Source organism: Tamandua tetradactyla, chromosome 1, assembly GCF_023851605.1.
Source record: "Tamandua tetradactyla isolate mTamTet1 chromosome 1, mTamTet1.pri, whole genome shotgun sequence".
NCBI classification, from domain to species: Eukaryota; Metazoa; Chordata; class Mammalia; order Pilosa; family Myrmecophagidae; genus Tamandua; species Tamandua tetradactyla.
The window spans coordinates 163,040,599-163,058,073 of record NC_135327.1 but is presented as its reverse complement, the minus strand read 5'-3'; the positions used below and the strand labels follow the sequence as shown (position 1 = coordinate 163,058,073).

Here is a 17,475-nt window from a genome sequence, read left to right as displayed (position 1 = left end):
GGCCCCTCTGCTTTCAGGATTTATCTGGTCTGGGGACACATTTGGAGGTTTTAGGTTTCTGAAAAGTTACCCTAGTGCATGGAACCTTTGTAGAAGCTTATATAACACCCTAGGTATTCTTTAGGATTAGCAGGAATGGTGTTGGTTGGGGTTTGGTAAATTATGATAGGTAGCAATGTCTAACTGAAGTGTGCATTAGAGTGATCTCCACAGTAGCCTCTCAACTCTATTTGAACTCTCTCAGCCCTTGATACCTTATTTGTTATACTTCTTTCCCCCTTTTATTCAGGATGGTATTATTAATCCTATGGAGCCAAGGCCACGCTCATCCTCGGGAGTAGTTTCCCATGCCACCAGGGAGACTTCCACTCTTGGATGTTATGTCCCACATAGCGGGGAGAATATTTCACTCGCAGAGTTGGGCTTAGAGAGAGAGGCCACACCTGAGCAACAAAAGGGGTCCTCCAGAACTAACTCTTAGTTTAGTTATACCTATAGGTAGGCTAAGCTTCTCTGCTACATATGTGTGCTTCACAAGAGCAAGCTTTAAGATCAAGGGCTTGGCCTATTGATTTGGGTGTCCCTAATGCTTGACACAGTATCTGGGGTTTCCTTGGTGGTAAAGTTTAAATTTTCTAACATCCCTCAAAGGACTTTGCCAATACTTTTTGATTATCTGCTTTATATATTCTGGGATGTATTAATTCATTCAATTTAACTATACAGGATTAAAGGCCTTCATTCTTATTCTGGGCTCCTTGTGTTTAGATTGTTTAAATGATCTATCCAGACAGGTTGAGTTAGATTATGTGCTACAGGAAATTTAGGTTCTGGACAAAATAAACCTTTCTTCCTTTGGTCTCAAAGAGTACATAAGGTTCTAAAATATAGACAATATCTTCCTTACCCCTGTGTTCTGAAGTACCTTAATCCTGACCTGATTGACTTCATTCTTATCTCTAAATATCAGGTTATATATATAAAACACCCTGTGAAAATCCAGAAACAACAGTTACCACTCCAGACTAAATGTGACTGCTGTAAGAGCTAACCATTTAGGCCCATGTTTTCTTATAACCATTTTATAAATGAGACCATACAATATTTTGCTCTTTTGTTTCTGACTATTTTGCCTCACCAAATGTCCCACAGGTTCACTCACAACGTTGCATGTGAGGCAGTCATTTTAGCCATAATGTTATTTACTATTCCCTCTGGGCTACTATGACCAGAGAGTTCCCCAGAATTATATAATCTAGTCACAAGTTCCAAAGAAATTGGCAGGTTTGGAGGGAGGGTTGTTTTGTTTAATGGGGAGAAGGTATCTAATTTGCCATCCCCCTCTTCCTTCCTGGGATGAGAAGAGCCATGAGTACTAGTATCTGTCTAGATATAAGACTACTTGGGGCCTACTTGTCCTAGGCTCTGACAACATGTCACTTACCCTGGGTTGCTATGTCTGGAGCTGGAGGATGAATCAGAAAATCTGTAAAAATTTAAACTCTTCCACTGAGTCATCATTCTGAAAGTGTTATGGAAAAAGGGAGAACACTGACACCAGACCAGAGTTAAAGTTCAAGTTAGGATAGACCAGGAGTAGAAATTCCCTGAGCTACCTAGTGTGGTTAATTAACGTTTATGAATGGGCAGCAGGCATCTGACACCTGTCATGGAGGAGGTAGTTCAGATGGAGCCTTTTCTGATCCCTCTAATTAGAACAAATTGTTTATGTGTTCCCATAATATTGTGTGTGTTTTTTTGTGTGTAAGTGATGTAGATGTAATTTAACCGTATATTTCTTGAGTGGGGAGGGGGATCACTACCTAGTTTGGGGAAGGGGGAGGAAAATGGAGAGATCCATTCTACCATTTCTTCAATCAAGTTTGAGCATAGATAAGTTTCCCCAATCAGCAATCCATAAATGGAAGCCAGCAGTGCTTACTTATCATGCACTTGGCATGACCTTGGAGTTTTAAGTAGAAGAAATCAGATATTGTGTCCTTGATTCAACTTCCAATTTTCTTGATCTTTTAAACCTTGCAAGATGAAACCTCATTATTTCATCTACAGAAAGTAGTCCCATGTGAATATTTCCATGTTGCTAATTTTCTTACTCTTTTGAATCCTTTCCCTAGACAATGGTCATTTTCCCATTCTCTCCCCCGTTTTTACCATGTATTTTTCCCAGAACCTGCAGTTATCCCTGCAGTTCCTTCTTAAATATCTCAACTTTCTTACCTCACTTATCTCTGAGTATCAGGGCTTTCTGCTCATCTGTCTGGTTTAGGTACTTTAGAGAGAGAGGGAAATGCAGCAGAAGAATGATTAAGTTGTTTTCTCTTTGGATGGGAGGAAAAAAATTGGGAGACGTCCATGTTAATTTGCTGCTAGCTTTCTCTGATCTAAAGTTTCTGAACTCAGACACACACCAACAAAAAGAATTATTTCATTCTGTAGAACCCCATATGGTATACATGAACAATTTAAAGCCTTAAATCTTTGATCCTTTCTTGAAAGCTATTAACCTTATACTTGCATGCTGAGTGCGTTTAATTTATTCTCTCTCCTGGCATTATTACAAAACTTCCTCGTATTGAACAAAAATGGATAACATACAGCTATACCCTACCTTATAATTTGGTTCAAAAGAGAGATACGTAAATTATTTAAAGGCTAAAATATCTCATTCATCGTTATATCCTCTCAGTCACTAGTGTGGTGCCTTACATGTTATAATTGTTTGCTGAATCAAATTCAGGGCCACAAAATCTGGAGGTGTTGAAGAACCAACCAAGAAACCTGAGTCCATATACAGGAATTACTTTTGAGTCATCCTTACTGCTCATTATGGCCTACATGCAAGGAAAGGAAGAAGGCAAGGCAGTATTAGGATGGAATTACTGCCATAGTCCTTCAATCCAGCACCATCTTGGAACTCTGTTTCTTGTTTAGCTGCAAGTATACATATGATTAGTCTGTTAAAAGTTAAAGGTAAATGTGTCTTTTATGTAGCGAATATGGAGAAAAGGGAACTGAAATGATCTTATTGGTCTTCTCCCCATGCCCCCTTACAATCAGCACCATCAGCACCATTGTGCATTCACCACTAGAGACTGGCAGTAGATGGCAAGGAGAAAATGGCTAAGGAGAAGAGTGTGTTGAGAATAGGTGTCCTTTCTGAAGCAGAGGGTGGAAAGGGGTGAAAGAGCAGAATTAAAGCCTACCAAAGCAAAACAGCCATGCAGTCTTCCTTCATCTTCCCATCTTCCTACCCTCTCCCCTGTGGCATCTCTTCATATGTGTACAGAAGCATAATTAAATGGAGTTGCTTTGGGGAACCAAAGAGTGTTTTCATAGAAAAGCATAAATGTTCCAAAATGAGGAAGGATCATAGCCAAGAGAAACACATTGAAATTCTCGAAGAAACCTTGCTACTTCTGGCATATTTGTTTTAAATGTCACTGTTTGAAATGTATTACAACATTCAGCGATTTGGTGTGAAGCTTGAAAAATGTAGAGACATCTGTAATGCTGTGGAAATGTTACCCCCCAAAAAAGAGAAAGTGAATTAAAAGGAAGAATTCTCAAATATTTAGTGTCTGAATTTCTAATGGAACTATTGATAACCTTGTCATTTAATAGAATTTTGATGACAGAATGCATTAAACTTCTTGGCTGTAGTCAAATGGGTGACAACCAGAGATGACATGCACCATGTACTTGATAAAAATGCTATTTATTTAAAGTATTTAGAGAGGCCATTATGTTCAAGTATAAAGTTTCAGTCCTCTTAGTAAATTTAATCTAGAAAGAATAAAACGTTTTATACTGTTTATAAGTTTCTGTGAGACACAGGTCTTTCTCAGACTTTTACATAAGACTATCAAAATGTGAAAGCTGGTTTTGACACACTGACACTTAAACAGAAATAAGTTCTGGGGGTGCGTCTGTGATTCTATTCCATCATTACATACTTGTGGCTAAAGATACAGTGACTTTTAAACTCCTCAAACTTTTAGCTATATCAGAAGATTCAATACAATATGTATTTGTGTATTTGTGTTATCCCTATTTATGGAATTGAAAATGAGAAATAGCTCAAGTCACATTTTTTCTGTTTGCATGACACCAAAGGCAAGATTTTAATCCCATTTCAGCTAAGAGCTGTGTGACCTTGAGCATCCCTTTAGCCTCTCCAGACTCTCTCTCCTAAACAGTAAAGGAGGGTAACACTCTCTAACTTGCAGAATGGTTGTGAGGATTCAGAAAATAATGTACCTCGATGTGTAGCAACATTAAGTCCCTCTCATGTAATAAAAACAAGTAAATATTTGTTGCCTTTCATTTTCCTTATGAAAAGTACATAATATAAATAAATATGAGCATGTTGAAATAATATAATCTAATACAGGAAACCGAACACTTATAGAAAGCGTAGACACTCTTTAGCTAGAAGGAATGTGAGAGTTTATCTGGTTCAGTGGTTCTTAGCATTTGTTTGGCTTATGGACCACTTTGAAAACCTGAGGGAAGTTATGGTCCTTTTCCTCCCAAAACTGCTTCTATCCACTAAACTTAGTATATAATTTTACAGGGTGTAAGGATCCCAATGAAGTCTATCCCTAAACCCCTGGTCAAGAACGTCCAACTTAATTCAACACTCTCAATCTAAAGATAGTGAAATTTTAAAATTAAGTGATATACTTTTTAGAATTAAAAATTATTTTGAGAGCTATTTTCCAAAGACATATTTTCCCTAATAAATATAAGAACTTAGTATTCATCAGCTATTTGAGCATTGCTCTTAGATGAGTGCTGCATTTCATCTCTTGTTCGCCATTGTATTAGTTTCATCAATTATGCAGCATCATTGTCTGAACCATGCAGTTTCCAAACCTCAGGGTCCTCCTCCCCTCTGACCTGCAGTGTCTAATCATTCACAGAGGCCTGCATAGTCTTCCTTCATAGTATCTCATGCACATTTCTCTTCTCTTCTATCCCCACTACCATCTTTCCACCACTAGACTAAGCCCTTGGGATTCATTTCTCACACCTACAGTAATTGTTGGTACACATGACCATCAGATACATTTTCCTAAAATTAATGTATTCTGAACCCCTGCTAAGAAATATTTTCCCCAAGTTGTCTATAGAAGATAGTAATCTTTTTTACTTATTATCTCACTTAAAGCCTGCCATGATTGCTCCAGCGCATTATTATTATTATCCACCATTATTCTCCAGCGCATTCATGCTCCACCCAGGCAAGTACTTGCTGAGACAGAAAGCATAAATGTGAGAACCTATGTTAAGGTCTCTTCTCACCTTCACCACTGAGCCATTTCATTGCATCTCTCTGAGCTTCTTTATCTATAAGTTACAGGAATAACAAAATCGAACAACTTGAAGTTGTTATGAAAAGTAGTGTAACACATGTGAGGTGCCCAGGGTTGTGCCTGACACATACTTGGCTCACAAATAATGTTTATAACCATCGTCATCATCACCCTCCTCTGAAAATGGGAAGTGCATCCCTGTAGCGGCATCTCTGCCATGCAATTCCTCTTCTCTAGAAACCCCTTCTCTTTTTACCTGGGTCATTTACTATTCGTTTAGGCTTACCTTCCCGCTGATTCTCCCCTAAACCCGCTGCTTTCAACAGTTTCTCCTCGGACTCCTTGCATCACCAGTGTATTTCCTTTACATTGTTTTCCAAACTTTTCTTAAGGATCTTGGCTTTCCGACTAGACTTTAATAGCTAGAGCTGCCCCCAAATGGAATAAGCTGTTGTGCTAAGTCAAGAGCCACCTTGATTTTACCCTGTTTGAGGATGTTGAAGTAATTCATGGAACAAATGGAAGATTATATAGCCAATATCTAAGGATCTTTTCAGTAGTGATTTTTTAATTCTGGGTTGTTTGAGATCAGGGACATGTCCTTTATTTAGCTCTACTTCCCACAACTAAGAACATGATAAGCACACTCAACTATTTGGTATTTAATGGGCTAATTTTCCTAAGAATCATTGTACTCTTTGGTCCTTTCACAGATGAGCAAGGACTTTCCATCCTACGGGAGAGTTTAGTAGGGTGTGTTTGTGGCTTGGTGGCTGGGAGATGTCTACCCTGGCATTCATCACACTGTGTCTTGTCTATATTAACATTGAAGAAATGTTTGATGAACATGCATTTACCATAAGCAGGGTGTTTAACTGCCTCATTGCATGTCCCTTGGGAACAAATTAGTACACGGCAAATGGAGGAGACTCCTGCCAATTTAAGACTGAGATTTCAGGGAGAAGTAAATTGAAGGGAAAGATCTGTTGCAGGAAAAAAAAAAAATGGTCCCTTAGAACATCTTTTTCTGATTTTCCCTCCTTACAGCCTCTTTACTGGAAGAAAGAGAAAGCCCGTGAATCTAAGGAAATGTTTTCTTTAATTTCATTATTGGAAGCTATTCTTCAAATTCAGTTTCGAAAATTTTGATACAAAGGATATCTGTAATTTCTAGCCAGCTTGTCTTATCTTGAAAATCAACTACTTTGCTTTCTTTGTTGAATTTCAGATAGCTGCGCTTAATCTTATTGTGGCCTGGCCTTTTTATACCAGTTGGCGTAATGCTTAAAGAACTTTCAGCTTCAAAGAACTCTGGGTTCTTTTGGGGGGAGAAGGAAAAAGGAGGTGGTGGTAGGCAGGGAGGGTGGGGAGGAAATCAGTTAGTTGCAAACTGTTACGGTTGTTTTAGATGACTTTGTACTTTTTGAGTTTAAGATCAACGTGAACTAGAGACATTTCAGACTGGAAATTCAAATAGCAACAAAAAAGCATGAATTTTCCTAATGTCAGGTGTGACTCATCTGGTGAGAATGGTATTCTATTGATAGTACAATACAGACAGAATGAAATGGCTGTGGTATCTCCTCTCTTCGTGTTTTTGACCTTGAGGAGAATTATAAGTTGTTTGTTGCCCAAGTTGAGCATCTAATGTACTGATGCACCTGTTTGTTCTTGTCTATTAAATAGTTAAGTACTTGCAGTTCCCTAGATTGCTTTGTGGGTGAAATATTTTCTGCATTCTGGTGAACTGTTTTTGTTTGTTTTTTTTTTTCAGCAATACATTCATTTGTATCTCTAATTTCTAAAAAAAAAAGCTTTCTTATTTTATTTCAACACCCTGGTCTCATCATTACATCTTAGAATATGTTTGGCTTTTTATTTTCAAGGTAACATTATTATGATTTTTTTTTTAATATAGAGACCATGAACCAAGCAACTCCTGCTCGAAAGCTGGAAGAGGTTCTTCACCTAGCAGAGCTTTGCATTGAAGTCTTACAGCAGAATGAAGAGCATCATGCAGAGGTGATGACTCGTTTTAACTGTAGGCTAAAGCTATATGTGATGTTCTATTATAGTGGGAGCAACACAGAAAGAGTGGCTGACCATAGTCTCTGATATCTATCTGGCCATTCACTTGGAGAAAACTGAGAACATATGTGTAGTTCCTAGAAATATAGCTCATACGTGTTTACAAGGCAATTACACAGATATTAATTTTTTTTCGGACAATGATCATGTTATGAAGAACATAAGAGAGCTAATGGGATATGCCCAAGCTCAACTATGCACAACTAGCAAGAAGCAAAGCTGGAACACAAAGCCCCACCTCGTGATTCTGAATCCTTTGCTTTCTCCCCTGTGCCAAATTGACTTACTTTAAAAATGTAAGTTAATCAACATGAAAAGTTAAAATTAATGCTAAAACCATAAAATAATAAAATAGAATAGAAGGCATTTGCAATTGTACTGCTGATAACTTCTAGTCTTATCATCACTTCTCCTTTCTTTAAATTGTCACTCTACTTGCACTGTTCATAATTTAAAAGTCCCTAAGGATATGGAATGGTTTTTCTCCATGCAAACTGCTTATTCTAAAAACTTGAAAGTCTCTTTCTTTCAAATACTCATGCGTTTCTTCACAAAAACGAAAGAGGTTTTATACTTTTAATTGTGTGGGGGGAATGTGGAGAAGCAAATAAATGTGATCAATTTCAAGGCCTTAACAGCACTCTTAAAGAAACACATGAAATGATCAAAAATTTTAAAAAGACCAGATACTTATAAATTTATAGAATAGTTATCTTGATGAAGTCTAGTTCTCAAAAATGTAAGAAACCACCGGTAGTACATTTTAAACAAATTCTTGGAAAAGAGTTTTCGTGAAACCTTACTATAGGTAACTAAGATTTATTGTATCTGGAGGTAAATATGATCATTCAAAACATCTGCTTTTAGCTCACACTGTGGAATCTAGTTTTTGCCTTACATCTGTCATGTGTGAACTTGTTATGGATATTTTATTTTAAACTGAAGAAACAGCTGCTTCAATAATCTGAAATGAATTCCCATGAGGTTCTTTTCTAGGCCAGTACCACTGCTGTGTTACAATGAAAATGATTATATGATAAAATGTATGTATGTTTTGTCGTTGTCTTTTGTTAAAAGGCATTATCATCAGAGCATTAGGCTTTTTCAATTAAAATAACATTGTTTGGGCATTAACATTCCCAAACATTTTACAAAAATAACATTTCAGTTTCCTGCACTAATAAGAGAATAATCTCTCCTGCCTTTAAAATGTAATTGTTATGAACTCCATGCAACCACTAAAATGCTTGTTAAAATATAATGTATCAAAAATAATAATAATGTAAACATTATTTCTTTTCTTATCCAGAACAATACAGTTTATTTTCATTGAAACGAGATAACCATAACTCATAAAAATCACTCTATGCTTTAATATGTAACTATTATAATGACCTCTTTTTAAAATACTTTGTAACGCTATGGCATTTTTCCACCCCATAATGCTTCCAAATTCTTGGAATCCCTCAGGGAAGAGAGGTAGGTAAATTGTTTCCATTATTTTTCTAGGGTGAGTAACTCTTTCATGTGATAAGATAATACCCATCCTCATAATAGTTCATTTTAAAACCAATTTAGTTCCTCTCCTTGAGCTTAATGACTGGTAGTATTTCTCTGGATGGGCTACTCTTTGTTTAAGTGTTTAAATAAATGTGTATTAACAATGGTTGCATTCATAATTACTGACCATCTAAGTAAAGCTCAACTGAGGGATTATGATATTTTGGTTTTGGTTTGTGTCTTTGTTCTTTACTTTTTTTTTTTTCTTTTAAACCATCAGCTCTAACTTTTTCCCTGAGCAGTATTGCAAAGTGAATTGGTCAGATTCCAAAGTCATTTCCAGAGTGAATTGGTGGCCTGAACTCTACACTGATATTTACTCTGCTGGATGTTCAAGCTAGAGTTTCTTTACTCCATGAAACAGTACCTGGCTTAGCTGCCTTGGTTGAGGTTAATATATCTGCCTCAAAGAGACCTTCAAGTGGCTTGTGTGTCAGCTCCTTTTATTTTCATTCTGCTTCTCTTCACAGTAGCAGTTTACTTTATAGGGCCAAAAGGTTGTTTCTATCCTTCGGCAATTCCTTGGTTAAACAGATTTCATGTCCTTCACATCTTTGAGAGTAATTTACTTATGAAACAGTCCTCCTTCTCCCAGAAGGCTCTTGACCTTTCCGCTCAGGCTTTTCTTTGGAAGTCCTACATTTTCTTCCTAGAAAAGATAGTTTAAGCTTCTTTCCAGAAAATTTGTAAGGCTATCTTCACTCCCAGTGATTTGACTGTGCCTGCCTAGAAATTTTAGGCAAACTGGTCTGACTGCTATCCATCTAGAGACCCCTCACTTTGATGAAGTTTGGGGGACACCCATTAGGCCTGATGGGAAAGCTGCAGGCTTTCCACAGCACACCTCCCCCACAAACACACACCATTTTACTGATAAGGAAACTGAGATCTACAAAGGTGAAGCAACTTGTCTATGCACAGCTGGTTAGTAAAGTTGGACTCTGAGTGAAGACTCAGGTTGGACTCCAGACTAGGTCACTTTCCAGTAAACCACATTATTATTTCCCGGTTTAAATAACGAGAGTGACCAGAATGGTTTCCTACTCTAGCTCTGCTGCCAAGTTTGTCACTGAGCAGGGATGTAAATGGGTGGGGCAGGGATTGGCGTGCAAACATGAAGATACCCCTTTGCATCCCATTCTTTTCCTTTCCTTGCACTCTGGCATATCTTAGGTCTCTGCCTAAGGCAATATGGTGCTGAGAATATCAGTAGAGAAGCTGGAGCAGGGAATATGAATCGTATGATCACAGTTCAAGTTTCTTTGTTTCTTATTATTACAGCAAAAGCTTGATTTAAGGTCCCTAAAATATTTTAAATATGAGGCTGTAGCACCATATCTGTGACACTATAGACCAGAAAGATGTTTAGCAGTAATTTGGTATTTGCAGTGTAGGTAGCTGTTCATTCTATGCTAGTGGTTGACTCATTCTGCACTTGACACTTTAGCTGGCTCTGTCCTGGGCTGCCCCAACCACAGAGCTGAGTCAGGGAGAATAAATAGTTCAGAATGGACACACACACTTATACATATGCAAGTGCACACAAACATCAGTATTTGAACAGATTATGCTTTGAGATGGAGCCTAATGTAAAGAGAAAGGATATTTAATATTTTTCACATTGTTTTTGTTCTGTGCCCTTATTCTCTCCAGGGCATGCACATCTAAGAAGTATCTAAAGTGTGGTTATAAAAAAGAATCATCCATGAACAAAATCTTTTTGCTGTTTGCCACTAATTAAATTGCAGTTGAACCTATTTCAGTTATATTATTTATATCTGGTTAATGAGATAGCTAAAGCAGCATTTTTGGCCTTTTAATAGCATGGATTTAGAGTTACGGTTAGGATAGTGTCTGGGCCCACAAATGCCCCTCATTTTAGAGAAGGATGACCAGCAAGTGGCTTCCATATGACCAAGTTATAAAGGTGAGAATCTATTTGCAGCAGTGACTCTCAAAGAAATTGCCTGAATATAAATGCCCTTCCCAGAATGTTTGTCAATCACTTACTAATTTTTAAATATTTAAGAACAGTAGTAATACTTTACACCAACATATGTTTTCAAGCATTATCAGCTTCTGATTCAGGAGAGATTTTGGTAAATCAAGAGTCACAAAATAAATTTATGGCTAGTTTGGCAGTGGAGTGGAGTTGTCATTGTGAAGATTCTAGTCTATTCTGGCCTCTCAAAAATGCCCCTTTAGTATTTGTTGCTATATATGTGAGTATATGTTTGTGTTTGTAGTGGGGTGGGAGCAGAGGATACTTTAAACCTATCTGTCTCCAGATCATTTATGATGTACAGGATTGCAAACCAATCTGGTCTTGAAGGAAAAAATAAGCACATAATAGATTCCTTAATTAGGGTCACTGTGTCTATTTGTTTTTATAATCATTTGCTTTCTTTGTAGAAAAGTATTACATTTTTACTACTCTATCTTGAGGGTAAAAGTAACCAGAAACCTCAGGCACAAAAGCAATGAGCAAAGACTTAACAAAAACACATCATGATAGATGCTTCTGGCAAGAATTCAGAGGGCATTAACAGTGGTTTAGTCTGCAAAGCAACAGATAGGCAAGTAGGTAGGTAAGCAGGCAGGCAGGCAGGCAGACAGGCAAACATAAGAACAGGCTATATGTGTAGTCCTTTTTGAGCTTGATCTTCAAACTCCAGCTGACCGGAATTCAAATCATTGCTCTGTTACCTCCACTGTAAGACTCTGGACAATTTATTTAAACTGAGTTTGCTAATCTGTAAAATAAAGAAAATAATGCCAAATACGTCAAAGAGTTATTTGGGGGTAGGAGCAGAAATGAGTAGATATACATACAAAGCCTTTACAAAACTTACTAGCACATAGAAACTTTTCAATTCATGTTGGAAATCATTTTTAAAACATGCAAGCTCACCCTATCGGACCTATGTAAATTTCATCATATTTTTGTAACTATTGATAACATTAGTTTGTTATATCTTTACAACAAGAAATTTTCATATTCGTTTTATTCTTGCAGCAACCCTGGGGAAGGTTAGAGCAAATATTGTTATTGCTAATTTGCAGATAAGGAAATGAAAATTCACCTAGGGAACTGATTTCGTCCATGGTCACCCAAGTCTCACTGCTAAGTGCAAAAGCTCAGTTCTCTGCTTCCGGGTTCAATATTCATTCTTACCTGCCTATTTCCAACTACACTCAGTAAACAAACCAGACTTTCAGAAGTATTGTCAGCCTGCCACATACAATATTTTCACTGAACAAGATTTATTTATAGTCAGACTTTTGATAGAAATGGGATGGCTAAAGGATTTACAGTCAAGATTTGTTTTATATTTTCCCCTCATGCAAATTAAACAATACCTTATGCCTCTGCTATTTCATTTATACTAATTAGAGCAAAGATAGCTTTAACCTGGTAATCATGACTTTTGATTGCTACCCTACAGATGGTTGCATTTCTGGGAATAGTTTTCTCCTTGATGCTGTTGAACCTCAACAGTCTCCTATAAAGTGGTACCCTAGGGAGGAAATTATACAGCCCCTCTTCTAACTACCAAGCCAGGGTAGAATGACTGCCACCCAGTGGGGTGGCAAGAAAGGGGAAAGGACAGGTGGTAGAAATGACCCCGTATTCTCAGTGCAATGATCTAGGACCCCTTGCTTGCATTTTCAAAGACAGTAATTGCCTAAAGCTTTTTCTAGCCAGCACTAAAACAACAGATTTTCATCACAGTTTGGCTCACAGTTATGAGAAGTAATTTCATCAGGAGTGCGATTTGAGACATAAATATGTACTTCTGCAAAACATATTGAAAATTTAGAGTTGATGGGAAAATCTTACCAAACTAAACCTGTTGTTTTATTATTATTATTACTGTATTCCATTTTACTTCGCTCTTCACTGTGGCTTTATCTTCCAAGTTAACTTTAAAAAGAGCTTTAGGACTTTCCGTCAGAGCCCTGCCACCATCCTGACCTGACATGACTGTTATATTCTTCATTCTAACCTTTTGCAAAGGTATTGACTGTGAGCTGGAAGTGAGACTTTAAAAGTGTTTCTCTTTTCAGGACTGCATTCTAACTCGGCTGTATACCCTGCTCTGCTCAGAGTGGGAGACCTCAGATTCTTCATCTCCTTATCACCACCACAGCTCCAAAGCCAGTAGCAAAAATACATGCAATGAAACATGTATTTTTTTTTATGTTTTAAATTATTTGTCCTATACTCATTCTAATAGGTATTTAACCAAAAAGCATTCATTGACAATAGTTTCGAAGAGCAATGTGCTCCATTTACGTAGAGCATACCATTTTCAACAGGTTTTCACATTCATATATTTAACTGCCACAGCAAACTTGAGGTTAGAAGCATTGGACCAGGGCATCAAAATGTCCCCAACTCTCAAATCCATTATTATATAGAAGGAACCACAGTTCCTTCTTTTTTTTTTTTTTTGCTTCTATTTACTATCTGCTAATTAGTTACTATCTTCTAACTGGTTACATGTTTTTTATTAATATAATGATCATCATTTTTGCAAAAAGCCACTATTTACTCTGTTTTTAAGAAAATACTGTCAGAATTTTATAATCTACTTTTTGTTGTATGATTTGACTCTCCTATTATAATCTGTCATATGTGAAGAAATTAATGAAGTTTTACAAAATAAATCTCATATGTTCTTAGATAGTTTTGAAAATAATTGCAAACTTCTCTGCTATAGTATAATCAATCTTCTGTTAAATGAATAGTTTTTTTCAATTTTTTTTTTTCTTTATTTCACATGGGCAGGCACCAGAATCGAACCTGGGTCTCTGGCATAGCGGGCAAGAACTCTGCCACTGAGCCACCATCATGCTGCCCTAAATGAGTAGTTTTAATTGGGAGAATGACAAAAATATCTGTGTCACAAGAACATGTATATTCTGTAGTTATTTGGTTATAGATTATGACACTACAAAAAAATCAGTAGAGAAATGAGGAAAAGATATGGAAGAAAATTCACCAAAAACAATATAAAAATCGCCCTTATGCATGTGAAAAAATGTTCAAACTCATTCATAATTACAGAAATGCAAATTAAAACAAAAATGTGATACTATAACCAGAGATGCCCACATTGCTTTCAACAGTTTTCTATGAAATAAATATTTTCACAAAGTATAAAAACAACAGAGATTTCAAAGTGATTACTTCCTTACCTAAAAGACATTTTAAAGTGTCTAGTTGAGTATAAAGTAATAAACATAATATACCCAAAATTGTCTTTAGGGTGTTTACAGTCTAATTAAAGAGGTAGTCATTAAAATATTCATACATATAACCATGTAAACAATGCTAAGTCCTGGGAAATTTTTTTTTAATGAGTATCAGAGACTATTGAGAGGGACCTAATTTACTACAAAGGGTCAGAATTGCTTCTCTATGAAAGTGTATTTTAGCTTGAGACCTGGAGCTGGGAGATGATGCAGGGCTTTGTAAACCATTTAAGGGTTTTAGATTTTATCCTAAGTACTGGCCACTGAAAAAAAAATGGTTTAAGCAGGAAAGTGGGGTGATCCAACTTATACTTTAACATGATCGCTGGCTGCTAGATAGAGAATGGATGAGAGCAAATATTTTTCCTGGAGAGAGCACTTTTGCATTGTGTAAAGATTCATTTCTAGAAGTTTATCCTAAAAATATAATCAGTTTTATTTCAAAGAGTTATGTGTGAATATATTTATCACACTATGATTGTGAGTAGCAAAAATTCAGGAACTACCATTTTAATACAGGAATGGGTAAATGTATAATTGTACATCCTTACTGTGGAATATTATGCAGTTATTAAAAGTGATGTCCTAGGAGATTATGCCAAATGTCTTAATGGTTTCACAGAAAAAAAATGCATGTTGAAAATAAATAAACCGAAACATTCAAAGTAGTTATCTATAAATTTCAAGACACAACAAATTTTTCTTTTTTTCTTTTGTTTTATGTATTTCCCAAATGTTCAAGAGTAAATATGTTTCTTTTATAAAACCGTAAATTCTGTTTTGCATTTTAGTGATGATATAGATTTCGTATTTTATTCTTCAACCCCTAATGTGTTTATTATTTAAATTTGAATATCTGTGAGATTTCTTCTTACTGTCTAAAAATATTACTTTTTATTTGTAGTGCTTTTTTAGTGTTTACAACACGTAAAATGCTTTGAAATAGCACAGTATTTGTGTATGTTTCTAAAAAGTAATCTATTTCTACTTTATTTTTTATCCTTCTGCAGGCATTCGCATGGTGGCCTGACTTATTGGCTGAACATGCAGAGAAATTTTGGGCTTTATTCACAGTAGACATGGACACTGCACTGGAGGCTCAACCACAAGATTCCTGGGACAGTTTTCCTCTTTTTCAACTGCTCAATAATTTCCTCAGAAATGACAGTAAGCACTGGCCTTTGCTTTAGTATGTGAAACAGGGAGGGATGGGGCGGGGAGTTGTGTGTAGGAATGTGTATTTACAGAGCCGTGGCACTGGCCCAGGAGTCAGCATGTAACGTGAGTGTTTGGTAGCCTCTCACACGGCCCAAACTGCCTGAGGAAGCGCAGTCTCCCTGGCTATGTCAGGCCGCGGTCCGGTGGAGATCGGTGACACTCACAGTCTGCTCCACTGGCATCTGCAGTTCCTCTTGTTCCTACCCTCCCACCTTCATTGAGCACTGCAAACATGAGCACTTTTTTCATTGAACTGCAGTGTTCTTGAATCAGAAAATCCTCAGAGGTTAGCATTTCTAAAGCACTTCAGAGTACCTCTCTTTGGAAGATTCTTTGGAAATGTATCACCATTCTAGAGACCAGGCTGTGCTAAGGCTACCACTGATAGGCATTGTAAGAATACTGTTTGCTCAGAGGAGGTTCGTTTCTTCAGAGGAACATACTGAAATGGTGTTACATGGCATGGCTTGCTCATTGAGTATCTAGAACTTAAAGAAAGGTTATCTGTCAAGACTTCTTTCCTGCAATACCTTTCATAACTGTTCTGGTAAATAGTCCTCTAGTATATACCTGGTTTTTCATCAGGATCATAAGGGGGCTTTCTTAACGCATTCTTACCACTGGTAGCCTTTGCGTCAATGCTTGCATTCATCATGGGGTCCCTAATGACCTCTTCTATAAAATTCTTCCCCTTATAGACCAAATTGAACTCTGCCTCTCCCTAACTCTAGCTCTCTGTGATCAATGCATCAGTGCTCTTCTATCTTGTATTTTCTTCTGTAGCCCATTACTCCCAGATCTTTCAACTCTTACTCATATGGTAGGATTTTCATGCCCATCAGCATTCTTATTACTTTCCTCTGAATAGATTTCCCTCTATATCTCAGGGTTGCTCTGGACATGTGGTGCTGAGAAAAGCCCAGTGCTCCAGGTGTAACCTGGCTCACCTAGGGCCCAGGGAGAGGTGCTTTCCTTCTGCCCTTCCTTCCTGCAGCCTGAGGCTGCTCTGACTCTCCAAGGAACTTCCTCACATTCTTTTATTTTTTTAATATTTTTATTAACAAATCTTCACACACATACAGTCCATACACGGTGTACAATCAGTGGCTCACAATATCATCACATAGTTGTGTTGTCATCACCGTGATCATTTTTAGAACATTTGCATCACTCCGGAAAAAGAAATAAAAGGAAAAAAACTCATACACACCATACTCCTTCCCCTTCCTTCTCATTGACCGCTGGTATTTCAATCTTGATACATTTTGAACTTGCTCTATGTTAAAACCCCAAATCGTTTTACAGCTCTCCTTCCAAGAGGCCACTATTATGTCTTTCCAGTTTTAAACCTAAGTCCATGTTTTTACATTCATCTCTCTGTTTAAAAAAATTTAGTATATTGGTTTTAGTTCACTGTTTCTTACATTTGGTTGTTCATCCTTTGAGTCTCTGATAAAGCTACAACCATTTTACTAGTAAAACCACGTTAAGATATAAAATTGTGTGAATATTGGACTCCTTGTGAGTGTTCTATGAACATCCCAGAATTAGGACACTAAGTTAAGAACCTCTGTTCTTGCTATGTTATGGTAAATAATGACATAGATTTGAGTGCCAGACAGATTTATATTCATGTTTGCCACTTACTACTCAACCTTTGACAAATAGCTTAACCTCTCTATGCTTTAAGTCTTTTATCTATAGAAGATGGAAAATAATAGCACCTACAGTGTTGTTGGCAGTGAGGAGTATTAATAAGATAACTCCTCACATATAAAAGGTGCTAAATAAATATTTTGAATATTTTTAGTATATTAAGGTTTCAATCTTCATTCTTTTAGCCATCTTATTCATGCTCCATCCAATTTCATTTCATCAAAACACATTGCAATAGCATTCCTAAAGATGCCATTATAAAGAACTATGCTACATAATTTCTACTTCTCATTCATCATGTTGCTCTCAGAGTTACAAACCCAGCATTGAGCTATTCATATGTGAATCACTCATTCTG

At 36.9% G+C, this 17,475-nt stretch overlaps 1 protein-coding gene across 15 annotated transcripts in view; it reads left to right on the top strand.

Annotated features, from left to right (window-relative positions):
• Positions 1 to 17,475, top strand: part of CADPS2 (calcium dependent secretion activator 2) — a 617,203-nt gene that overhangs the window by 520,950 nt on the left and 78,778 nt on the right. For all 15 annotated transcript variants that reach the window (XM_077120033.1, XM_077119365.1, XM_077119348.1 and 12 more), the window contains 2 exons: positions 7,255 to 7,358; positions 15,254 to 15,410. In XM_077120033.1, coding sequence (XP_076976148.1) covers positions 7,255 to 7,358; positions 15,254 to 15,410 — 261 coding nt within the window. The remainder of the gene's footprint in view (positions 1 to 7,254; positions 7,359 to 15,253; positions 15,411 to 17,475) is intronic.